The 27,277-nt window shown below is 37.0% G+C and overlaps 2 protein-coding genes across 2 annotated transcripts; both read left to right on the top strand.

Annotated features, from left to right (window-relative positions):
- The first annotated feature begins 6,625 nt into the window (after positions 1-6,625).
- Positions 6,626-8,307, top strand: LOC139899506 (protein LURP-one-related 10-like). The gene is made up of 3 exons (XM_071882342.1): positions 6,626-6,987; positions 7,530-7,757; positions 7,978-8,307. The coding sequence occupies exons 1-3, from the start codon at positions 6,736-6,738 to the stop codon at positions 8,125-8,127; spliced, it is 630 nt and encodes a 209-aa protein (XP_071738443.1). The 5' UTR covers positions 6,626-6,735; the 3' UTR covers positions 8,128-8,307.
- On the top strand, positions 8,308-24,305 carry LOC139902731 (protein LURP-one-related 15-like). The gene is made up of 3 exons (XM_071885336.1): positions 8,308-8,924; positions 9,227-9,457; positions 24,282-24,305. The coding sequence occupies exons 1-3, from the start codon at positions 8,721-8,723 to the stop codon at positions 24,303-24,305; spliced, it is 459 nt and encodes a 152-aa protein (XP_071741437.1). The 5' UTR covers positions 8,308-8,720.
- The last annotated feature ends 2,972 nt before the right edge of the window (positions 24,306-27,277 follow it).

Here is a 27,277-nt window from a genome sequence, read left to right as displayed (position 1 = left end):
CTTAATCTAAAGAAAAAGCACTTAAGGGATTTTACGGCAAAGCCTAAAAATCTAGAAATATAAATTAACTACGGCAAAGACTAAGTTTAAAACTAATTACGAACGATAAATATACAAATGTTTAAAATATACAATTTAAAAAAAGAGACAAAAAATGAAAAAATTACTTATTTTTATAAAAATATTATTTTTATATTATTATTTTATAAAAGTATTAATTTATAAATTAATAAAACTAATAACACTTAAAATTACTAAATATAAATTAAAACTAAACTTAAAAACTAATTAATTAAATTAAACCCTAGTTAGGTTAATAATAATAATAATTAATTTAAACCCTAATCCGTACGTACTAGGTATCAGACCTGTCAGAAGACCTCATGCGGTCGCATGAGTTTTATGCATCTGGGCCATGTGATCGGCCCGTTTACTTATTTATTTAATTTTTTTTAGTTTAAATTTTTTGATTTTAATCTTATAAAAATAAAATTTAAATAAAACTTATATTTAAAAAAATACTTATTAGTTTTTATAACTTGTAACAAAAGTAATAAAAAAATATAAACTTTTTAATTTAAACACTTAAAAATATAAATATTTATATTTTTTTATATTTTAATATTTTAAAACTTATATGAAATTATATTTTTACAAAAATAGCTTAAAAACTAATTATTATTTTTTTATTAATATAGCATTTCGCTTCGGCGTGATGGTCTCCGGCAGCGGCGCCAAAAATTACTTGATGTGTGCGAGGGGTAGTACGAAATAGATTATATTTTACTACAAAATACTATTAAATACGATATAATTTTACACAAGTTATTTATTTATTTATTGAATGGATATACCTAAATCTTGCTACAACACTTATAGGCAGTGTACCTAATCGTAGAGTAGTGTAGTTTTTAGTAAGTCCGGTTCGTTCCACAGGGAGCTAGCTGAGTTTAACGCTATATTTATTTTAAACTATATTTGTATAATATATATATATATATATATATATATATATATATATATATATATATATATATATATATATATATATATATATATATATATATAAGTATTATTATTATTATTATTATCAACGAGGGGTTTTACCGTTTAATGACCGGTTTGTCGATTTTAGCTCTTATATCACAGTCAAAACCTAATGCAAAATATTAAAATATAAATAGAACTTAATTTAAAGCGTAAAGTAAATGACGATAAATAAAAATGCGATAATTAAAAGTGCGATAATTTAAAGTACGATAAATAAAATGACGATAAATAAAAGTACGATGAGATATAAAATAGGAGAATTATGCTTATTTAAACTTCCGTAATCATGATGTTTGACTTGTTGATTTTAATTTATTACCAAGGGTTAATTGTCTTTTGTCCCGAATTATTTGATATGTCCATCTGATTTTGTCCATAATAGTCCATCGGTCATAATTATAAAGTGCGAGAGTCTTCGCCAAATTAACCTTATACCCGAAGTCAAATATTCCAACTAATTGGGGATTTAAACCGTAATAAGGTCTTAATACTTTGTTTAATGATTACACCAGGTTATCGACTGCGTGTAATCTAAGGTTTTAATACTTTATTAACAATTACACCAATTACCCTTGAATGTAATCCACCCCTGTTTTAATGAGTCCATTGACTATTAATCCATCCCCGTGTCCGGTCAAATGAACAATTATTAGTATTTATAGATATCCCGCCCACCGTACCCAGTCAAGCGTATGTGGTTATATATAAATACATCAAATTATAAATCTCTATACTAAATTAACAAGATATCATTTAGTTAATTAGATATAAAGCCCATTAATAGCCCATAGTCCAATTTCCACAAGTGTCGATCTTTTGTCCAAACCCCAATTATGGTCCAAAGCCCAATAACCCCGTCTTAATATTTAGTCCAACATCACGATTACTTCGGCTTAAATAAGCATAATAATAACTTAGCTACGAGACATTAATTTAAAAAGGTTGAACATAACTTACAATGAGTATTAATAGCGTAGCGTTACACGGATAGAGTTTCGACTTACAAAACCTTAAAACATTCGACACTATAACCTTATTATTATTATTAACTTAATATTAAAATTATAATTAAAATATAAATATAAATATATTGAGAGATCAGATAAGAGTATTGATTGAGGTGTAATTAAAACGTCGAATTCGCTGGCTATTTATAGATTTGGCCAGATATTTCACTCCATGCGATTGCATGGAGTTTGTTCCTCCTGGCCATGCGATCGCATGGCCGCCGTTCACTGGTCACATTTCATTTAAAACGTGGGCTGCTCGGATTTATATAATATATAATATAATATATATAATTTTATATAATTATATATATATATATATATATATATATATATATATATATATATATATATATATATATATATATATATATATATATATATATATATATATATATATATATATTATATTCTTGTGCATAGTTGACTTGTAATTTTAGGTCCGTTGACTCGCGCATTGATAGTTGGTTCATGTCCCGGTTCCGGATTTTCGAACGTCCTTTTGTACGATTTAATATCTTGTACTTTGCGTTCCGCGACTTGTACTCTTGTAATTTTTAGGCGTTTCTCATCAATAAATTGAACCACTCGGATTGTACTTTGTACTTTTTAGCGTTTTGGTCGTTTGCGTCTTCAAATCGTCGAATCTGTCTTTTGTCTTCACCTTTTATTATTTAAACGAATATCACTTGTAAATAGAACAATTGCAACTAAAAGTTTGTCTTTCTTGAAGGATAATGCTATGAAATATATGTTCGTTTTTAGCATTATCAGTTAGTTACATACGACCGAATAGCTAGGAAATGAGATCAATTTTACTATAGAAAAGAGTAAACTTGAGCGCAGAGTTAGGGGCTGAAGATGCTATGGGGGAATAGGGGTGGCGGCCCCTTCTGAAATTTGGATATTATATAACGATCCCACGCTAAGTAGGTTAAGGAAAAAAGTTAAAACTATGGCCCCTACAAAAATCGAAAGTTAGATACCATTTGTGAACTACTTCATCCTCTCATTCTTCTCCTATTAAGAGTCGATCTTCTTTTTTGGCTATTCTAAACTAATAATCCACTTCATAAATAAATAAAATGACTAGTTAAAATTCTGTTTTACTCACATTTTATTCAAGTAAAATAAATATTTAAATAAAAAGTAAGAGGTAAAAATGAAAAGTAGATAAAAAGTATATGTAACAGTCATTTTTTTCTTAAATTGTTCATTTTTGTCTAAAGATTATTAAATTGGAACGGGAGAGTACATATTTAGACCTCATTCTATCTACTTTACTTAAGTGCTTCTTGGGGCAAAGCTAACACTTAACTAAGATAGGTAGCATCAAGCCAACACCAACTTTAGCCAAATGTATAACGTGATGTTGGCGTTGATGTGGAGTGATCACATGTTTTTTTTTTTTTTTTTTTCACTATGTGTTTTGTACATGTTTTTTTAGGAGTAGAATTATAGGTAATATTATTATTTACTTAAAGATAAACAGTTTATTTAAGAAATAAAGTTTTTGATACTAATGTAGAGCTAATATGAAAGAAACAAATTCAATTAAAGAAGACTAAGATATGAAATGACCTTAATTGGGTGTTTGTACATGTTTTTTTTTAGGAGTAGAATTATAGGTAATATTTCACGTTAGAAAAATAACATAAATGTTATACAGACCAATCAACCAAAATCGCTAGCAAAAATTTGCATCAATCATTTAATCACTTTTTGTTATCCAAATTTAATACATCGTACTCAACTTTATTTTAGTTGAACCATATCATAAAGTATAGAATTTTACTACAAAGACATTTAGGGCTATCGTTAACATACATTACATGATTGTACATAAGAGTTACCAACCACTTTTTAATTGTCGTTATCAAATTATACAATCAAATATAGTACGATAACGACATCACTACAGGTTGTAGTTAGCAATATGCATATATAACCTTATCAATTAAAGGTTCTCGAATAAAATTACATTTCTTATTTATCGGTTAATTTATGCCTCGTGTTGGGGTTACTATTCATTTCTTCCATGCCATTTGATATATATGGTAATGATTTAGTTTTATGTATAGACTCTATGTAATAATGCTTTCAGTTTGTATTTATTTATGGATTGTTTTATATTTTTTATATGAACCGATAACTTTTCCCTGAATGAATTAGAAGATCAAAATTAGATTTTATGAGATCGATAATTTCGCCCAGCCAAACTAATTAGAAACTTAAAATTACATTTTACGTGATCGATAATTTTGCCCCAAACTAATTAGAAGCTCAAGCACATAACAAGATGACAAAGTTTCAGTATCACACTAGTTCTTTTCCCTTTGTAATTATAGTATAACAAGGTTTTTTTATTTTTTAATGTGATTATGACGAATTTACACTTTTTTAAAGCTTTGGGACAAAATTTACTTTTCATGTGAATATTGTGAATATACATAATAGGTTCGAACATGTTCGAACAACCCATGTTCAAACATAATGGACATGCCCACATCCGAATTTAATTAATATTTAATAAAATCTAACTAGATAAATGTGAATGGTTTATTGTTCTTACCCTTTTCTCTCTTCTTTTTTTGTGGTGTGGATGTTGTGTATTATGTTTTTCCCAAAAATCTTTGACAGTCTGCTACAGGAGGCGTACGGTGGTCCCTCTAGCGTACTCTACAGCTGGCGTATGCAGGTTCGCTATGTGATTTGGTGTGCTACTTCACCTACACCGCAGTTTGTTGTCTATATGTTTTCCGGCACCCGTATATTTCGTTGAGGCATCGTTTTCCAGTATATTCCCCTATTCTCCGTAGCATATCAGCAGGCGGCAAATACGGTGGATTTCCACCATATTCCATTATTGTTTTGCATGGTTTAGAGTGTCTACAGTGTTCTACGATGATCGTCTGTAGCGGTTTCTTCGATTTTCAGGTGGGTCAGAATTTTTTCGCTGACAGTTGGTCGCCAGTGTGCTGTCCCAACAACTTGTGTCGTCTTGTTCGGTGTAATCTGTTGGTTCACCGTCTCACATCTAAGCCCGACACCCCTTTCATTCTTTGGCTCTTAGAATGCCTCTCGCGTGCTATGTGTAGATTTTTCTTCTCCATTGACTTTCTCCCCTTGTGTCCCTGCCTTCCTGCCTCGATACCATGCCTTTCTTGGTCTTCATGCTCGATTTTACTGATCATTTGGCTTTTGATTTGGGATTTGAATAATGTTTCATTGCAACCATTTGGTTGGTTTAAGTCCCCGACGGTGGCATTCATTTACGAGTTGGGCTTACCAATTTTTCTTTACTACGTGATTGGTTAGGAATGTGGGTGGTGCTATGTATTTATCGCTTAGCTTGGGTGATTCCTCGCAAAGGTTTGGTTGATTTGTGGTGGATTTTGTTGTCTGGATTATCAGTTTTCAATTGTTTAGAGACTTTGATGAAGTTGGAAAGTCGAACTTGGTTGTGGATTAGCATTCTTGGTGCTTTGTTTATGGTGTTTCAAGTGTTGGATTGCGATATGTTAGCATCGGTTTGTATGATGTGTTAATAATTTGTAATAATTTGTTTCATTTGGCTGTGTTTTGTTTTTTGGATTGTTTGATCTAGATCAATTGGTTGTTAAATAGACCGAGGGTCTTAGCAATCAGACTTTAGGTCTGTAACATTTTGAATCTCTTGATCTATTATTTATTTAAATTTTTGTATTATTTTGAAGGATTATACTAACATGGACTTCAGGGCACGTGTTAAAAACTAGTACTCCGTACTAATTACGTTATACTCGTACTTTCCTATACTCGTACTTTCATTTCAAAGGAAAACATTTAGGTTTTATTTTAGATATAAACATCTTCAATTTATATATTTATTTTTAATTTATATAAGGAAAGATTTATGATTAAAAAAAAAAATGCTTGTTAAATGTGAGGGCACATTTTAGGGTCTATTTCAGACTTTATAAGGAAAGAAATGTAAGGAAAAGAAGAGGAAGACATATGACAGGAAAAAAAGTGAGTGATTACTAACTCAATTTAGTTTTCCTCAGTTAGAAGGAAAGAAAATGAAAGTTAATCCCTTCAAATCACTGAAGATTGGCTTCCTCCCTTCAAATCAGTCCAAATTGGGATGATTGTTAGGAAAGAAAATTCACACAATTTCCCCTCCCTTTCATTCCTTTTCTATCGAAAAAAAACTACGGAACGCAAGTATTTTTCTCTCTTCTTTCCAAAACCCTTCTTTTCTCTCTAAAATCATTCTCTGTCCATTTGGCTCACGGAATTCAATAGGATTACGGCGAAATTGGAATTGAATTTAGACACGCACCGTGTCTAAATTCAAATCCAATTCCTCCGGAATCCCATTGGATTCCGTGAGCCAAACGAATTTGAATAATACAATGTTCGTAACGTAACGTGTACCGCATTATACATTTAGCAGCGACATATACGCGCCGTGAATATATTCCCAACGCGTAACAACACTCTTTTAATATTCATTCAATTCAATTCCAATATAAAATTTTAAAAATATATAAATAAATAAAGACGATCAGTCATCATCATCATCATCATCATCATCATCATCATCATCATCATCATCATCATCGAATACACCTACATAAAAAACCTTCAATTTCACACACAAACGCAAACACCGAAACCTGATCTTGATTATTTGATGGCTCAAACAAGTTATTACCAACAGCCGGGCCCACAACAGATGGCGATCGTGAGCCCGCAGTTCTTAGCTCCGTATCCTGTTGATCTAACCATCGTTAAAAAACTGTTAACTCTTTCTGAAAGAAACTTTGCCGTCACAGATGTTAACGGCAACCTTATGTTTAAAGTTAAAGGAAAACATTTAAGTATACGTGATCGTCGTGTTTTGCTTGATGCTGCTGGTCATCCTATTCTATCTTTCCAAAAAAAGGTTCCATTTTTGTTTTATTTAATGTTAGTTTTCTTTTTATTGGTGTGTTATAAATTCGATTATATTAGATTATAATTTTAGTAGTTTCTAAAAATACTAATTTTTAATAAAAGCTCTATTCTTGTTATGATTTGTATGTCATAGTTTTAGTAATTTGATTGTTACTATAACTTGTAAAGAGCAAACTATCCTTCTATGTTAAGCAATTGATATATTATAACCAAATTTAGGTGGAAATATTATACATAAAATGGAAGTTTTGATACTTTTAAGTGGAAATCAGTGCTAGTTTTTTTAGAAACCATGTTCATATGACAAAACAGAGAATAATTTTATTTTGTACATTAGAGAAGAATAATTACCATAATAAAGTTTTATTGATTATAGAAATATTTGGTATGATTCCAATAGACTGAGCATGTAAATATAAGTTTGTGATTGAGCATTTGTGAAAACAGGATTGCAAAATGTGACCTAATTTGTTAATTCTAGCTTGTAACAAGACCGTTGATTGTTTGTTTGTTGATTGATGTTATGAACAGCTAATCAGTGTTCACAATAGATGGGTAGTGTTCAGGGGAGATAGCTCGGATTCAAAAGATATAATCTTTAGTGCCAAACAGTCATCTTTGATCCAATTCAAGACTTCGCTTGACGTTTTCTTGGGTAGTAACGAAAAAGAAGATGTTTGTAACTTTAAAGTCAAAGGAAGTTGGTTTGATAGATCTTGTACTATCTATGCTGGTGATGGCACAACCATCGTTGCTCAGGTAATAAATCCTTTTACTTGATCGCTATAAACATGGATATAATCATTCATATTCACTCTGCTAGAATTTCGACCCATCTGACCCGTTTCATCTTTAGTAAAGTTTTTAAGAGTTGGTATTTTGACCTGTTGTAATTTAGTAAACGGGTTAATATTGACACCACAGGCCTGTTTGAAGTTGTCTCAAAACCTACTAATGGCTACTAATTGTGATGTTGCAGATGCACAAGAAGCATACAGTGCAAAGCATTGCACTTGGAAAAGACACATTTGCTGTGACAGTTTATCCTAACGTTGACTATGCTTTCATCGTTGCACTTGTTGTCATCCTCCATGAAATCAATGAAGAGAAGAATGACACATCAGAATAAATATGATGCTTGGTATTAAAGAAAATTTAGATCAATTACTGTACTTTTACCTATCACATGTGTGAATGGTGATGCCTAGTTTCGATCATACAACACTTTTGTGTTGTTTAAAATTTTACAATAACTCTTTTAAAGTTCTAATAAAAAATATAAATTAACTCGATCATCATCATCATCATCATCATCATCATCATCATCGAATACAACCAATAAGCCACCATTTTCACACACGAGACCAAAAAAGCGTACGAGATCTAATAAATTAATGGATTAAACAAGTTACAGTATTATAATCAAGCTTATCAGTTATTAAGTTCTTGATTGATCAAGAAAGGATGATCGTTGACAAATGACTGATAAATCAATTGACCAGATTTTTTTATTTTTTTTTTATAAACAGTCACCATAAATTTGCGGTGGGCATATATGCGGTGACTTGTTCATGTACATGTTTATATTTTCTAATTAAACTAAAATAATCCACCTATGTAACTACTAACTATATGCACCTCCTTAACTAACTTCTTTTCGAGTTTTCTATAATATATATAGCCCAAAAACACAAACACAAAGTACCATTTTGATACACAACTATGGCTAATTCATCCAGTGTGGTCTGTTCTCATGAGTTTGTAGCTCCTTATCAGGTAGATCTAACTATGGTTGAGAAATTATCGTCTATTACTGATGTTAATGGTAACATCCTATTCAAAGTCAAAAGCAAGCGTTTAAGCCTTCGTGATAGACGAGTTTTAGCTGATCATGCTGGTAATCCGGTCCTATCGTTCCATAGAAAGGTTACTGTTTTGCTATTTTACTAGTTTGAAGTTTTATTTTTATGTTTATTCGTCCATGTTTGGTTAATTTAAAAATATACTAATGCTTATTTGGCATATTAGAAGAGATCGAGTCACCATCAACTCAAGATTTATTGATGAAAATATTTGTGCAGTTCACTATATGTATATTTATGTGCAGTTTACATTGATTTATAGAAAAATTTTAAGCTTTAACCCTCCATAAATGGCAGCCACTTAACTAATTTTTCCTGATCCCTGTAATCATTTACATTTGTGTTGTTTAATGATTTTATGAACAGTTTCTAAGTGTTCATGATAGATGGATTGCGTTTAGGGGAGACAGCTCGGATTCAAAAAATAAAATCTTCAGTGTTAAACAATCTTCTTTTATCCAATTCAAGACATCACTTGATGTGTTCATGGGTTATAATGGAAATGAACATGTGTGTGACTTCAAAGTAATTAAAGGCAGCTGGTTTGGTAATTCATGCACCATTTATGCTGGAAATGGCACTACCATTATTGCTAAGGTCAACCTTTTTCCTATAGAAATAAAGTTTTCACATTTTATTACATGTGAAAACAGCAGTGTTGCAAAAGTCAGCCGACTTGACCGACGCGTCATTTTTTAGGCATGGTTGATGCGTCGTTGCTAAAAAAACGGTCAACGGTCAAAAGTCGGTCAAAGTTGGTAAAAAGTCAGTCAAAGTCGGAATAAGTCGGTGAAAGTCGGAAAAAGTAGGTCAAATTCAATCAAAGGTGGTCAAAGTCGGTCAAGGTAAAAAATATTATTTTTTATTTTATATATTGTTAATAATTGTTAATTGTTCATGTTTATTGTAAATATAGTTTATATCTTAAGATTTGATTTCTATATAATATTATATATAAAATATAAATATATATTTAATAAAACTGTTTTAGAAAGTCAACGTTGGTCAACGCCCGACGCGTCCCCGTTGCATCCCCGTCTCGACCGACTCGTCCCTCCAAGGTCCCGAACGACACGTCCCCGGCTCGCGTCTTTTACAACCTTGGAAAATAGCCTAATCATTATGTAATGGGCTTAGAAGTTCAAGGTTTTAGGCCCATAAATTTTGGAGCTAAAACCGGGCTTTTCTATCAGTACTTGAACTGATATGAACTTTTGGGTTCAATCAGATCAATAATCAGGCATATGTGCATCCATACATGTATACTTGCATATATGGATGTATATGATGCATGGTACGTGTTGTATACTTTTACCTTATTTAGAAGTGTTGGTGCATATTCGTGAATCCCTAGTTCTTATTCGTTGTTGCTTAACTCTGTCTTGTAATGTGTTCTTAATGATTAATCGTTACTTTGCGTTCTTATTAATTACATAATCTTATTATTGCTGAAGTCTCAGTCGGACGACTGTAGATTCAGTCGAACGACTGACTAGCTCAGTCGGACGACTGTAAGACTACAGTCGGCCGACTGTCGACATCTGGTATTATATATACGGGAACTCTGGAACAGATTAGGGTAACGCATTCTCACTACCCTCTCCGATTCCCTTCGTCCCCATTCGTCTCCGACCACTTTTACCACCGAAATAACACCATCAGGCCACGTCTTAACCTAGGATTCGACCTAGATTCGACTTAGACGCTTATCGCTTGACCCGTTATTCGATTAAGCTTGATTTCGTGTTTCCGCCACGAGATCCGGACATAGACCGACCTCTAGATCAGTAGAAAGTAATCAACAAACTGGTATCAGAGCTGGAATCGTAGGATTTGGTCTAGTTTAATCGAATTTTGTGTTTTGTGTGTTTTTGGGTTTTACCCGAAAATTGTCAAATCCGGTCATATTTTACGTTAAAGTTGGTTGTTTTTTGGTTGATTTAGGTTCGGTTAAGTCTTTTCTAGATAACCATCGGTTTGCATTAGGCCTAAAGTCCCAAAAACGAGTGGTGGATCGAAAAGTAAGCTAAAAACCCTAAAGTACGACCTGCTACTGCAAGAACGTCACTCGGACGACTGAGCACATTCAGTCGAGCGAGTGAGACTAGGTTTAGGACACCCGAGCGAACGAAAGTCGACACCCGAGCGAGTGAACCTTCAGTCGGTCGACTGAAAGAGTAATACCAGGGGCAAAAAGGGCAACGAAGTGCTGCCCAATTTTCCCCAGACACCCGAACGAGTGACATTCACCCGACCGACCGAACAACTTCACCCTTACGAGTGACCTTCACCCGTACGAACGAAACCTTCACCCGGACGAGTGTAGCTTAAACAGAACTCAGAATTTGAAATTTTTAAACTTGAACTCATTCACTTAATCAAACCAAACATGTCTGACACTAATGATCAACTAGCACAACAGTACGCTTTGGCAATCAATCCCGGTTTACAGAAACTGATTTTGTCCGAGAGTTTAACAGGTTCGGCTAACCGTAGTCCGAAACTCGAGAACTTAAATGACTTCTTAGATTGGAAGGGACGCTTCCAAATCTACTTGAATGGTATCGATGCAACTCTCTGGGATTATATTTTGATTGGCTACGTATGGCCAACCGTGGTTGTGGGAAATGACTTACATGAAAAGAACAGATCGGAATTTCAAGCCGAAGAGAAGGCTGCGTATGCACAAGAATGTAAGGCATATGCCCATCTTACGCAAGCCTTGTCTCCGGAAATCTTTCATCAGTTCAAGCAGTACTCGACATCCAAAACTCTTTGGGATGCACTTGTAGCTGCAACAGAGGGTTCCGAGGGGTACAGAAAAACCAAGGGTCAGTTGTTAAAAGCGGAGTGGAAAAGGTTTGCAGCTTTACCAGATGAGACCTTAGAACAGACTGTTACGAGATATAGGCATCTGATTAGTGAATTAAAAAGTTATGGACTTACCGTGGATGAACAGAAGGCAATAAAACAGTTCAAGCTTGGGTTACCGTTGAAGTGGGACTACATAGTCTCTCAAATTAGTACAACTACTGGAGAAGGTCCAGGTGGGATAATGACTTTGTATGGTTTCACATCAAAGTTGATGGAGAAAGAATTAGAAATGCAGACTAGGGAAGCAAGACTTAACGGTGCTCAAAATCCGAAGTTATACAGAGCAACCACCGGTATCTCCTCGATTCCGGTGCAACATGCCCCACTCCAAACTGCTTACATGTCTGCGAGCTCGTATGGTACATCTTGCCCATTGCCGCCAGTACAGCAATCTTATGTTCAACAACCATCGCCTCAAAGTGGAGAGAAAAGAAAGGCCTCAGAGGAACTTCAGTTACCTTTGATGCATCTAGACAATTACAAAGGCAAAGCGCCTGAGGTCATTAAGGAGGAAATGCAACTAGCGGCTGTTGTGGTAAACTGTTGCAATGAGATGATGGCAGGTAGTGCGGTTAATAGCCATTTGAGTGCTGAGGATTTAGAACAAATAGATGAAGATGAACTTGAGCGGATGGACATTATCTGTGCTATGGGAATTGTTATCAGAAGGGCGAAGAAGTATCTGAAACGGACTGGTCAGACGAGTTTGAATGGCAACAAAGATTCAAAGTTGGGTTTTGATAAGAATAAGGTTAGGTGCTTCAATTGTGGTGAGTACGGACATTTTAAGAGAACTTGCACTAGACCTCACAAACCAGGGTTTCAGAATCCGTTTGCTCCTAATAGTGGGAATGTTGACAGGAAAGTAGTTACCATTACTGACGGACCTAGGGAGACTGTGTGTGAAACATCATCTTCTGCAATGAATACAACCTATGCTGATGAGGGATTTGAATGGTCAATTGGGTTGGGTGATGCTGAACATGCTAATGTAGTTTTTATGGGTAAGTCAGAATCTGAGAAAGAAGCTGAACGGTTAGAAAGAGTGAAAGCTGGTTGTTTGGGTAACAGTGATTGTGCTTGTTATGTTTGCAAGTGTGAAGCTCGAGTTAAACGGGCTGATGAGATAGTGAAATTGTGTTTGAGAAAGAGAGTAGAAAAGGGTCTTGCTGAGAAGTTTAAAGCTGTGTTGTCTGATGTGTCTTCTGATTCGTCTGATCATGAGCTTATTGGGTTGGATTTTGCTGAGGGTAATTGGTTTGAAAAAATAGTTGATGGTAATGTTGCTGCTAAGGGTAAGGGATGTGATGGTAATGCTGCTGATAAGGTTGATGAATACTCGGATGGTACCAGTTCAGAGTCTGAGCTGGAATCGGAAACGGAGTATCAGGAATCAGGTGGACTGAAAGACAACTGTGCCTTCATGGCAAATACTTCTGAGACACCTAAGGTACCAAATGATTCTACTTCTGCTTGTTTAAAATGCCATGCTTATGAACTAGAAGTAGCTAGGTTAGAATCCATTGTAGATACCTTGAATAAGATTCCCACTACATGTAGTGAATGCCCTAAGTATGCTAGTGTAGTTGATAGCCTTAAAAAGGAAGTAGCTGTAAATAAGAAGGATTATGAGGATGCCCTGTTTTACTTGAATAAGCAGCAAGATTATGTAGATAAGATCAAGAACCTAGAAACTAAGGTAGATGGTTTAACTGCTGATGCTCTTTTGAATAAGAGAATTTTAGATATGAACCTTACTGAAATGGAAGTACTTAAGACTGAGAGAGAATCCTATAAGAATAAGTACGAATGTGAGAAGGCTAGGCTTGACAATTACCAGAGAATGTCGTATGTGCATGAGTTTCATTCGCACAAGAACGTAGGAAAGACCGGGCTTGGGTATGACGGGATTCCTCCACCTCTAATGGGTGACTATTCCAGTACCCCACTGGAGAAAAGTGGAGAGAAATCCGGCAAACCCACAAAAGCCGAGGTTTTAAAAGTTGAACCAAAGGACCAAATCTTTATTGAGGGTATTGTGGAAGACAGTCAAACTGACTCTGAGAGTGAAAGTGAGACTGTTGAAGTGAAGAAACCAACCCCTGTTAGTAAGCCAGTCACCATCCTTAAGAATCCTTCAAATGCTAAGAAGGTGACTGAGCAGAAACAGAGACCGAGAACCGTAAAACCTGCTGATAGATCTAAGCCCTCAAACAAGAAAAGTACGCCACCACCAGTTGTGAAGTTCCAACAGGGACTAAACCATGAGCATGAATATGCTTCTGGCAAAAGAGTAACTGATGGTAGTGTACCCAAATATATACCACCAGGTCGTAGACAGCAGGCAAAACCCCAAACCAAAACACCGACCAAACCTGTTTCACCAAAACGACAGTCCACACCTACCAAAATTCAGGTCCAAAGATCCCGATATCGAGGACCGCCTTCCGTGAATTCTGATGACAGCTACCGAGCTGCCGAAACTACTTGTTATACGTGTGCGACCTCAGGTCATAGGGCGGGAATTTGTCCATTTAAACAGACCCCAAAAAGGAAGGTTGACCTCAATCCAAGGCCAGTTTACTGGCAGAGGTCAGTCTCTCCGTTGTCAGACCGTGACCGAAATGATTTCCAGACTGCCGATTATTATAGAAAACCTGTTGTTCAAAAAGTCTGGAAACCGAAAAGTGAAGTAAAACGAGAGGGCAACTCTAAAGGTCCGTCTGGATCTCAAGGGAAATGGGTTGAGTTGCCGGTTGTTGGTGTTGATGGGAAACCCACTGCCATTCGGGCATGGGTGCCCATTGTGAACTAATCATTTACTGTTTTGTGCAGGTCGCTTACAATCCACGTACCAGCACGTGGATAGTTGACAGTGGAGCGTCCAGGCACATGACGGGGAATCTGGCTTTACTTTCTAATGTTAAACCAATAGACGGTGGACCAGTTTCTTTTGCTGGAGCTGAAGGGGGTAATATTACTGCTCAGGGCATTCTGTCAAATGGCTCTGTTAGTTTTGATAAAGTGAATTATGTGGAGCAGATGTCTCACAATCTGCTGTCTGTTTCCCAAGTGGCTGAAAAGAATTACAAAGTGTTGTTTGATGATAAGAACAGCTACATTCTGAAGAAAGAGTTTGAGATTCCTAAAGATATGATCCTTATGACTGCGCCGCGACACAAAGACTTATATATACTTGACATGAAGAAGGCCACTGCTGCTGTTGGTGGTCAACAAGCTTTTGTCTCGAAAGCTTCTGAACAAGAGTCAGTGTTATGGCACAAGCGTATGGGTCACTTAAGTTTGAGAAAGATGAACCATCTGGCCCACAAAGGTTTGGTTGAGGGGCTGAATGTTAAGAGTTTTCATATTCCGGATGGTTGTGTTCCGTGTAAGAAAGGGAAACAGACAAAGAAATCTCATCCCGCGAAAAAGTTTCATTCGATTAACATTCCTCTAGAGTTATTACATATGGATCTTTTCGGTCCAATTAAGCAGAAAACACTTACAGGGGAAGTTTATTGTCTTGTGGTAACGGATGAGTACTCACGATTCTCGTGGGTTGTGTTGTTGAAACAGAAGTCGGAAACGTTTGAGCAGATCCGACTGTTAATTTTGAAGCTTGAAAGTTTGTACAACTTAAAGGTAAGGAAGATAAGGACTGATAATGGTACTGAATTCAAAAATCAGTACATGGACCACTTTTGCAAAGAGAAAGGGATACAACAACAGTTTAGTCCTGCGTACACCCCACAGTCTAATGGTGTAGCTGAGCGAAAGAATCGTACGTTAATTGAGACTGCTAGAACCATGTTAGCGGACTCGGGCCTTCCTATTAACTTTTGGGGTGAGGCCGTGAACACTGCTTGCTATATCATGAACCGTGTGCTAGTTGTTAAGAGGCACGGGAAGACTTGTTATGAATTGCTACAAAATCGGAAACCTAACATTAAATATCTAGAACCGTTTGGTGCGCCGTGCACTATAATGATCAAAGATACCGGTGGTAAATTTCACCCGAAAGCTGTTACTGGTATATTCTTAGGTTATGGGAATCCGAATAAAAGGGTGTATAACACAGAGACGAAACGTGTTGAAGTTCACTATGAGGTTGAGGTGCCTAAGATGGATCCAAAGGCTATTACAGTTAAGGGTTTTGCTTGGCACTTTGACTACAACGATCTCTTTGACTCGTTTAATCTTCCTCCAGAAGTTACTGATGAAGATTTAGCTGCACAGTTTTTGTGGGAGACTCGATCTTCTGCAGCGAATGTTCCTGTTACTAGTGTTCCTACTCCTGTTCCGAATGCTAATGTTCCGTCTACTTCCAATTCGGTTCCTGAGTTGGAAAATACAAGTGATTATGAGGCTGAGCAATCTGTTACTGGTAGTGAGTCAGAAGAGGAAGAAGAACAGCCGGTTCCACCTTTAGTCGAAACTTATTCGGGTCCTTATGAGTCTTCAGGGTCCGAATCAGATGAAGCACCCCGCAGTGATGTAGGGGGAGTGCGTAGATCGAATCGAAATATTATACGTCCGTGTCGATTGAATGATTATTTTGTGGATGATACTGGTGTTCCGGGTAAACCTCCTACCGAAGCCTCAACTTCGGAACCTACTGAATCATTAAGTGCTAATGTTGTGACAGCATTTTACTCGAAACTGAATCGATCGGGGAGGATCTTCAGACATGCCCATTCTTGTTTTGTGTGTCAGATCGAACCGAAAGATGTTTACGAAGCCTTATTGTATGATGATTGGGCTTTGGCAATGCAAGAAGAGCTGTTGCAGTTTAGACACTTAGAGGTGTGGAAGCTTGTTAATCCACCTCACGGTTGTAAGCCGCTGGGTTTGAAATGGGTTTTGAAGAACAAAAAGGATGAGCAGGGTATAGTGGTAAGGAATAAAGCAAGGTTAGTGGTCAAGGGATATCTTCAGATCCCTGACATTGATTATGATGAAGTTTTTGCTCCAGTGGCGAGACTGGAGGCGATTCGAATTTTCTTGGCATTCGCTTCTTACAAAGGTTTCAAGGTTTACCAAATGGATGTCAAGAGCGCGTTTTTGTATGGGAAGATTAATGAGACTGTGTATGTTGAGCAACCGCCTGGGTTTGAGGATCCGCATTTTCCAGAAAAGGTTTACAAGTTAGACAAAGCTTTGTATGGTTTGCATCAGGCTCCGCGAGCATGGTACGCAACCTTGTCCAATTACATGATAGAGAATGGTTTTAGGAGGGGTGTTATTGACCAGACGCTCTTCATTAAAGAAAAGGGGAAGCATTTGATGTTGGTACAGGTTTATGTCGATGATATTATTTTCGGGTCTACAGACAAAGGTATGGTTGATGATTTCGAGGAGATCATGCAGAGCAAGTTTAAGATGAGTTCTTTGGGGACAATCAAGTTTTTCCTCGGTCTCCAGGTTGCACAAACAGATAAAGGCATTTTCTTACACCAGACGAAATATGTTGCCGATATTCTTACTCGTTTTCAAATGGAGGCTGAGAGACCTGCTAAGACACCTCTTTCGGTTAATCACGGCATCTCACCGGATATGGACGGTGCGAAGGTTGATCAGACTTTGTACCGGGCCATGATTGGGTCCCTTATGTACTTGACGGCGTCTCGACCGGACATAATGTTTGCGGTTTGCCTGTGTGCTCGTTATCAGGCGAACCCGAATGTTCATCACATGTTGGTCGTTAAGAAGATAATGCGCTACTTGAAAGAAACGCCGAGTTTGGGTTTGTGGTATCCGTGTGCGGATGGGTTTGAGTTAACAGCGTACAGTGACTCGGATTATGGTGGATGCAAAAAGGATTTCAAGTCAACTTCTGGGGGTTGTCAGTTTTTAGGAAAGCGGTTGGTCACATGGCAGTGTAAGAAGCAGACTGCGGTAGCTCAATCTACCTGTGAAGCGGAATACATTGCTGCAGCAAGCTGTACATCTCAAGTTATCTGGATCCAACAACAGCTGCGTGACTACGGTTTGCAAATTTCTAATACCCCTATTTTTGTTGATAATACTGCCGCCATAGCGGTCACTAAGAATCCCGTAAACCATTCAAAAACTAAACACATCGGGATTAAATACCACTTTATAAGGGATTGTTATGAAAAACGTTTAATTGATGTAGTTCAAATTGGGACTACTGAACAGAGGGCTGATCTGTTCACAAAAGCTTTTGATAGACCACGTTTTGAATTTTTATTAACTGAAATTGGACTAAAGCTTTTAAAAGACATGGTTCCCGACAAAGAGACTGAAAAATAACTCGAGTCATAGTCTTTTCTGTAACATTACTGCCTTTTACTTTTGTGTGTTTATTTATTTTCTGTTTGTATAGATAAAATCCAAAAAGCCAAAAAGATTTTCGGTTTTAGTATTTTAGGGGGAGAAAATCGCAACATCAGAAAATAAAAAAAAAAAAAAAAAAAAAAAAAAAAAAAAAAAAAAAGAAAATGGAAAAAGAGTTATTTAACCTTGTTGGGAGATGAGGAAATTTTACTGATCATGTATGTTTAACGTTCTAAGCGTATGTAATATAGGCTTTTATCAAAGGTGTATTGGTAAGTCTTACTGACCTAATCTTGGAATGAGGTGATCACACGAACAACCAAGTAAATATCTTGACAAGGAAATCGTGGAAAGGTTTATAGCGGTTGATGGTAGTCACTTAACTACCACAGGTGCGTATGAAAGAAATAATTGTTGGGGAAATCAACAAAAGGTGAGGGTATCCCCTATTGAGACTTTCTCTGCGAGACAATTAGCGCTGGGTATTAAGTACTTGCAATACAATACTCAGAAAATCAATACAAGGCGATGTATTCTGTTATGCGTGCACACTGTTTCTAGTTACCTTACATGCCAAGATTAGGAGAATCGAAATTAATACTCAAATATGCACTCAAAATAGTAGATACTTAAGTGTACACCGAGGTAAACATATTTCAGATAAACAGACAATCATGGGCTGTTGAAAAGCAATTGAAGACACATTTATTGAAGACATCATGTTCAAGATACACAAAGACAACCGTTGTTTCAAAAAAAAAAAAAAAAAAAAAAAAAAAAAAAAAAAAAAAAAAAATTGAGATGAAAAATGAAAAATGAAAAATTGAAAAAAATGAAAAAATTAGTAGAAAAATTTTGAGACAACTGGTTGGTCTAGAAGACATTTGAAGTCAACAGTTCTGAAGAAGACAAGGATTCAAATCATGATCAATCGTCAAGAACGAGATTGAGATGAATTCTACACACGAAGAATGTTCATGTTTCAGATCATTTCACGATAATACCAAGGTGTATTCTTAAGTTTAGGCAATCAAGGAGATATCTCAAAAATCTCTGAAGTTATAGGTTAGGCCATCATATGCGATTATTATTCCGTTTCCCAAGTAACTTTAATAATAATTAGAATACGGCATAAGGGGTTTCTAGCGACAGTGGTCAACTTCTTGACGCATGTATTCAGGATACTGGTTCTGTGAGATCTAGCCGAGCTAATTGTTTCAAAGTGTTAAGTCAAGGTAGAGGCTCATGGTCGACAGGGATATTCCGAAAATTACTGTGAGAACCTTCCTTCACAATTAGATCCAAAGTATGCACTCGTGGTAACGGACAGCGTCGGGATTTTCGTGCTCAATTGACTACCGTAAACATCGTGCGATCTGAAATGAGGACTGACTCTATGATCTAAGCAAACATAGTAATATGTCAAAGTAATTAATATAACGTGATCATCAAAATGTCTGGGGTGACAGTCAGTAATTCTAGTCGTGTGCTAATACCAAGAGCTGAAGATAAAACTTATAGGTACTTAAATCTTATGAAATGAACGTTCATAAACTACAACTTAATGACAGTTCTGATCCCTGAAATATCAAAGTTATCTATCTCACAAAAATATGTTCCTTAATGTTTGCTAGTTTCATATGTAGATTTGTTTCATTTATGTTTAATTGTTCTTCAGCTATGTTTCATTCAGAAAAATACAAAAAGATTTTCGTTTATTTTGTTTGTTAGCGTAGTAAGACTGATAAGAGTCGTTTTTAATGATGTCTCTTTGTCGAAATGGAACTTAATTATGATTGGAATTCTAATTGGACTAAATGTGATGAATTTTAATGTGAAAGATCAGTCCCAGGGGGAGTTTTGAGCAAACGGTTTGGGAAAGTGAAGTTTAAAGAAAAAGTTGATTTTTTGAATTTTGAAGCGACAGTCGAGCGAATGAAGGGTTCACTCGTGCGAGTGAGACTTCAGTCGAACGACTGAGAGTGAAAATATGGGATCAGTGACTGCTGTACACTCGTACGAATGAGGTTCTCACTCGAACGAGTGAGATGTCACTCGGACGAGTGTGGCAAAAATGTGAAGCGACTGACGTACAGTCGTACGACTGTGTCTGTCTGGTATATAAGGAGATGAACGACAGTCGATTCAAAATACTTGTGAAAATTGGCGAATTTTATCTGGGATTTCGAATTTGAGAAAAGAGCTTTTGCTTTCGTTTTTATTACTCATCTTTGTCTTGTGATTTCAGCGCTCATATTCAGGTACTTTAACTCGTACAGATTCGCAAGTTATGGATGATTTTGTGTTTGAAAACCCAAGTTTAAATTAAGACTTTTTGGACCGTTGAATCATCAAATTGGTTTGTGCTTTACGTTAAGCGGCCTATAAAGGCTATTCGCTGTGAATTACAGGTTCTAAAACATCGTATTTGACCAAATCTTCCATCGGACCCAAACAGATCTGATGAACTTCAGTCGGACGAGTGACGTTCGTCACTCGCACGAGTGTGAACTTCACTCGAGCGAATGAATTGTCACCCGGACGGGTGAATCTACACTCGGACGACTGTACTTGCTATTTGACCAGGCCAAGATTCTTGTTTCACCCGTACGACCGAAGTCTTCACTCAAACGAGTGAAGTGACACTCGAACGAGTGTACCTGACACTCGCACGAGTGTAGATGTTTCAGTTTGACTTTTAGGGTTATTTCGTAACGTTTGGCCTGGTTGCGTAGTTCGTCCTGATGTTATGTTTTGTGATTGGTCATGCTCTAAGTCTCTAGTTTCTGTGAATTGTTTGGTTCTGCAGATATGTCTGCTACTACTGAACCTACTGCCTCACGATCGTCTGAGGAGACTCAGGAAGAAATTCCTATTGTTCCGTTGTCAAGGGACTTGCCAGGTTTAAAGGCAAGCAAAGAGCAAAACGTCTGTGCGTACTTAAACGAGACCAGTGACGAATCCAAGGCCTATGGGTTCGTCGACATTATTCTTTTTCTGAAGCGTTCGAGAATCTTCAACGCTATTAATGTTGAGCGTACTCCATACTACTCACACCAGAGGAAGTTCTGGGAAACTGCTGAGTTAGTGACTGAGGATAACAAGCCAGTGATTTTAGGGCTTGTCGATGGGAAGGTTGTGCGTATTTCTACGCAAATCATTAGGGATGTTATAGGTTTTCCCGATTCTGATGAAATGCCGACAATGCTAAATGTGAAGAAGGTCAGGAAGTGTTTGAAACGATGTGGGTATGCGGATGACATCGTTGTTGGTGCTGTGAAAAGGACGCGGTTCTGTCCTCAGTATCGTTATTTGACTTACGTGATTCTTCGTTGTTTGAGCCCTCTGAAGGGAGGTTACGATGGTTTATCTGCGGTTTTGTGCTCGATGTTTGTTGCGTTAGCGTTAAATCATCCGTACAACTTTTCGAAGACTATTTTCGATAACCTTGTCAGCAATCTCAAGGCTGACACAAGGTCACAGTACCTGATGTACCCTCGATTCCTCCAGATCATAATAGATAGTCAGGTTCCTGACCTGCGTAAAATCAAGGAGGATGTTATTGAGTTGATTCACCTGAACGCGGTTGGTTTAACGCGTTATCAACAAAAGAAGAAGGGGACGGCTGATGTTCCGTTTAAGAGGTTGATTGGTCACTTAGCCAATCCAAATTACGTTTGTCCAGAGGGTGATGCTTGTCGTCACTCAGACAGTGAATCAGATGTAGAGGAAGAGATTGAAGTTGTTGGTGAGCAAGAGGTTGATCAACCGCCTCAAGCTCAGCCAGAAAATCGTCCTGTCGACGGTGGTCAAGGTGAGGAGTTGCCGGCCGAAACGGCCGAGGCGTTGAAGCGAAAGATGGAGGAAACTCCACAAGTGTCAACTAAAGCTGTGAGGGTTAAACGTATGAGGTTAATGAAGAAAGTTCTGAAACCTGGCGAGTCTTCGTCAAACATCCAATCTCAATCCCAAACCCAAACAAATCCTACAACAGAAACACCTCCTGTCACTCAAACTCCAACAGATCCAATTCCACAACCTCCACCCACTCAATCAACTCGAACCTTAACCCTAACCAACCCTGATGTAGCCTCGTTAAGTCAGCGATACGCTACGCTGTGTGAAAACTTTGAGCAGTTTCAAAAAGCTGCTGAAGATGAGAAGAAGAAACGTGAAGAAGAGTTCAAGTGGTTAAGGGCAGCCTATGAGGCCCAACAGAAGTTGATTGAGGCTCAAAGGAAAGAGATAGATGAGCTGAGAGCGACGTCGGATAGTCACGCTTTAGCCCTACCTCGGGCTGAATCTTTGGCTCAGACGGCTATTAAACGACTCGAAGAACTAGAACAGAATCTGGAGGTGGTTGAGACTATTGAAGAGAGAGGTGGACCTAGCCAGTTTGGGGATTTTAACGAACAGCTCGACTTGGAAGTGGCAAAAGGGTATGACACCGACCACCCTTTACATCCGACTCCGTTACAGGTTATAACTGTCGCGGAGTTCATAGCAATGCAAGATAAACTAAATCATTCTTCTGTTTTTGATGATTTAGAGGAGGGGGAGATTCCTCACGACCTCTCTAGGGAGGACATCGATCGGCTGGTGCGTCTAGAGCAAGAAGCGAATTTATATGCTGACGCAAATGCAGCCTCGTCGTCGTCAAAGGTCCACTTTGATGATGATTCTTTTGAATCGGTTGGAGACAGTGATGATGATTTTGTTGATGAACCTGCTCCTGTTGGTGAAACCGATAATTCTTTTGATGATGTTGTTATAGAGGATGAACCGGTGGAGGATTACCCACGGTATGAGGGAGTTGATGATGATCTCCCTACTTTTGCTGATTTTGAGAAAATGAATGAGGAGATTTTGAACAGAAAGTGTGAAGAGAAAGAACGAACAGAGGTGTTACCGGAAGGGTTTTTGCCGGTAAGGTTTTTGAAAGAAAAGGTAGAGGTTTTGGAAGCGCAATGGAAAATTGCTTTGCGCTGCAGAAATTATTGTGAAAAGCCGAAACTCGAGCCCAATTGGTTGAAGTATGTGACCAAGAAGGACGAGCACATGGGCAAAGGGAAAGTCCTAGCTTGGGCCTGGATTAAAGAGTTGAATTGTTATGCGATCAAGAAAGAAGGTGGAGTGGATTACATGAAAAACCCTTGGGATTTTAAGACTCTGCCTTACTATGAATTCATGCAAGTTGCCAGGCTACGGATGTTATATCAGGAGTTCAGTGGACTCTCCGATATCTTGGCAAAGTGGATAAAAACATCTTTCAAATCAAAGAACTTCGAGGGTTTCCGACCTCAGTTTCCAAAGATTTTTTATCGCACAAACAAGAAAACGGGCCTAAGACGTAAGATTGTGAAATATGATGCGGTGCGCTACATGAGACAAGTACCAGTGAAAAAGATGCCGCAAAACTTTAGCCCACGTTTTCGTTGGTGGTATTATGACGATCGCTCAGAGGAAGCCGTCATTGTGTTGGAAAAGACGAAGGGGGATGACAATGATACGATCCGTGTTCTCGATCCGGTCTGGCTCAGGAATTGTTCCAAAGCTGACATTCATACTTTGCATTTCAGTCGGATGATGTATCGACCCCAGAATCGTGTCCAAGCAGGACAGTTTAGCAAAGTCGCCAAGGTTTGCTATCTGCGAGGCATGAATGCCGATCCTATACAGGGTTGAAGACAAGACAGATACTTTATATAGAACTAGGTCTTAGGGGGAGTTTGTTGGTGCATATTCGTGAATCCCTAGTTCTTATTCGTTGTTGCTTAACTCTGTCTTGTAATGTGTTCTTAATGATTAATCGTTACTTTGCGTTCTTATTAATTACATAATCTTATTATTGCTGAAGTCTCAGTCGGACGACTGTAGATTCAGTCGAACGACTGACTAGCTCAGTCGGACGACTGTAAGACTACAGTCGGCCGACTGTCGACATCTGGTATTATATATACGGGAACTCTGGAACAGATTAGGGTAACGCATTCTCACTACCCTCTCCGATTCCCTTCGTCCCCATTCGTCTCCGACCACTTTTACCACCGAAATAACACCATCAGGCCACGTCTTAACCTAGGATTCGACCTAGATTCGACTTAGACGCTTATCGCTTGACCCGTTATTCGATTAAGCTTGATTTCGTGTTTCCGCCACGAGATCCGGACATAGACCGACCTCTAGATCAGTAGAAAGTAATCAACAAGAAGAAAAGAAAGTAGTAACATATGATATAAATTTGCAGATGAGCAAGAAGCACATCCAATAATCAGGCATATGTGCATCCATACATGTATACTTTTACCTTGTTTTTAGTAGGACCTATTATGATTGTTAATTTTGGACATTTGGTATGATTCCAATAGCATGAGCTTGTATATATAAGTTGTGGATGAACATTTGTGAATACAAGATTGCAGTGTGACCTAATTTGTTAACCACAGTTTGTAACAATACCATTGTTTGTTTGTTTGTTTGTTGATTAATGTTATCAACAGCTAATTAGTGTTCACAATAGATGGGTAGTGTTCAGGGGAGATAGCTCGGATTCAAAAGATATATTTTTTAGTGCCAAACAGTCTTCGTTTGTCGTTTACTTGGGCAGTAACGAAAAACAAGACTTTAAAAGTCAAATTAACTGAGCTGGTTTAATAGATGTTGTAGTAATATATATGTTGCTGATGATCATGGTACAAGCATCGTTGGTCAGGTAATAAATTAACCCAATTTTGTGATTGAGGTAAAAAAAGGATAAATGTTTTTCTAGCCCTGCATTGGAACTCTGACATTGGATCAATATGCTTCATTGCATGTGATCCTCTTTTTTTTAATTTTTTGAAAGATCAAACATTTTATTAAAAAAAACAAACCAATTATTACAGAAAGCAGTGAACTCCAGGGAGCCCCATAACACGAACAAACTGTACTGTACACTCGAGAAGATTTATACAAACCCAAACACGATACCTAAACTATAAACGAAATGCGAAAGTATGGAAAAGGCACGAGGGAGTAATGGGAAAAAACTCATTGCCCCAATATCTTCCATGTAGCTTGTGAACTTGAAGACAAGCCAAGAAACTAGCCGAGTACAGTGTTGAAGGATCAACGACAAAGTATACAACTACCTTCTTGTTTAATCACTACTCGAAGAGGATCACATGGGTCAGAATAGGTTGTGATCCTCTAAAATGGGTCAGAATAGGCTGTGGTTCACCTTAAAAGTCAGAACATGCCCAAATAAGGTTTGTGACAGGGATAAAACGGTTAGGGCCGAACATTGTTCCGTTGCATAAAGCACAATATCAACGTAGTCTGGATTTCTACGAGCTGTCGACAAACATAAACAAATTACAAAAAACTAGTTCTACATAAAGTAACCATAAAAAGTTTAGTAAAACATTTCTAACATATACAGTTTACATGTAATCATTCATATCGACTCCCGTAGAATTTTCACCTAAAAGTTGGTCTTTACACAATTACTCCATGTCAAAAAGAGTCTTTTGACCCGGAGTAATTCAGTAATCGGGTTAAAGTGGGTACAAAGCATTGTACTTGGAAAAGACACATTTCTTGTGACAGTGTATCCTAGTGTGAACTATGACTTCAATGTTTCACTTGTTTTAATCAAATACAGCCAACAAAACACCATCATTTTCACACACACAAGCATAAAAAAAGGTAGCGAGATCTTGATAAATCAATGGCTTCAACAAGTTACTGAAATATAATCAAGATTATTATTTATATAAATTTATTTAAATCAAGTACTACTGTTTTCCATACCCAATAGTTCAATGTAAATTTATATTAGGTGGTTATTTATGGATTAGATATGATATAAATGAAAACGGCTTTTCCAGAATAGATTACCGAGAGAACAATGTACGCGGTTTAATCGGGTCATCTCGCGACTATTTTCGACCTTTTTGCTAAGTAATGATACGATACATGTAATACATCTCCCCTAATAGATATAGATAATCATATTCAATGACTGAAAAAGTAATTATTTGACCAGAATTCTTTTTTTAAAAATAATCATCATATATTTGGGTCTACATGGGATGGGCTGTGGGCATATATGCGGTGACTTGTTCATGTACGCGTTTAATTTTTCTATTTAAACTCTAATAATCCTCCTATGTAACTACCAACTATATACACCTCCTTAACAAAGTTTTATTTTAATAAAAAAAAAAAATAATAACCATAAAAGTAGCCAATATAATGGCTAGTTCATCCAGCGTGGTTAGTTCTCATTTCATAGCTCCATATCAAGTTGATCTTACCATTATCAAGAAATTCTCATCTGTTATCGATGTTAATGGTAGCGTCGTATTTAAAGTCAAACGCAAGCGTTCAAGCCCTCGTGATAGACGTGTTTTGGTTGATGCTGCTGGTAATCCTGTCCTATCATTCTATAAAAAGGTTCATATTTTGCCATTTTAATTACTCTAGTAATCAATCATATCATATAAGACTATCAATAACATAATGCTAGTCCATGTTTAATTATATTAAGAATACACTAATGGTGATTTTGCACATTAGAAAAGATCGAATCCCCATCAACAGAACATAGATGTAAGTATGTAACTTACAATATATAATCTCTATAATTATTTGTATTTGTGTTGTTTAATGATTTTATGAACAGTTTCTAAGTGTTCATAATAGGTGGGTTGCGTTTAGAGGAGACAGCTCGAATCCAAAAAATAAAATCTTCAGTGCTAAACAATCTTCTTTGATCCAATTCAAGACATCACTTGATGTGTTCATGGGTCATAATGGAAATGAAGATGTGTGTGACTTCAAAGTCAAAGGCAGCTGGTTTGGTAAATCTTGCACCATTTATGCTGGAAATGGCACCACCATTATTGCCAAGGTGAAACCTTTTTTTTATTGGGCCTATCTGCCTCCCTATTTACTTTCATATATGGTTGTATACTTGTATATGATATATGATACATGGGATACGATGTATATGTTAGCTTTTTAAAAGAAAAGAAAGTGCTAACACATGATAAAAATGCAGATGAACAAGAAGCACATCTTAGTGTATCCTAATATCGACTATGCTTTCGTCGTTGCACTTGTTTTGATCCTCCACAAAGTTGACACAGAGGATGACATTCCAGCTCAATTTTGACTAGTGTATAATCTCACCAGCTAGAGATCAGTTAATGTATATTTATCGTATCAATATACTATTTGTATATATGTATAATGTATAAC

The sequence above is a fragment of the Rutidosis leptorrhynchoides genome, chromosome 3, assembly GCF_046630445.1.
Source record: "Rutidosis leptorrhynchoides isolate AG116_Rl617_1_P2 chromosome 3, CSIRO_AGI_Rlap_v1, whole genome shotgun sequence".
NCBI classification, from domain to species: Eukaryota; Viridiplantae; Streptophyta; class Magnoliopsida; order Asterales; family Asteraceae; genus Rutidosis; species Rutidosis leptorrhynchoides.
This window is presented reverse-complemented; position numbering and strand designations above follow the sequence as displayed.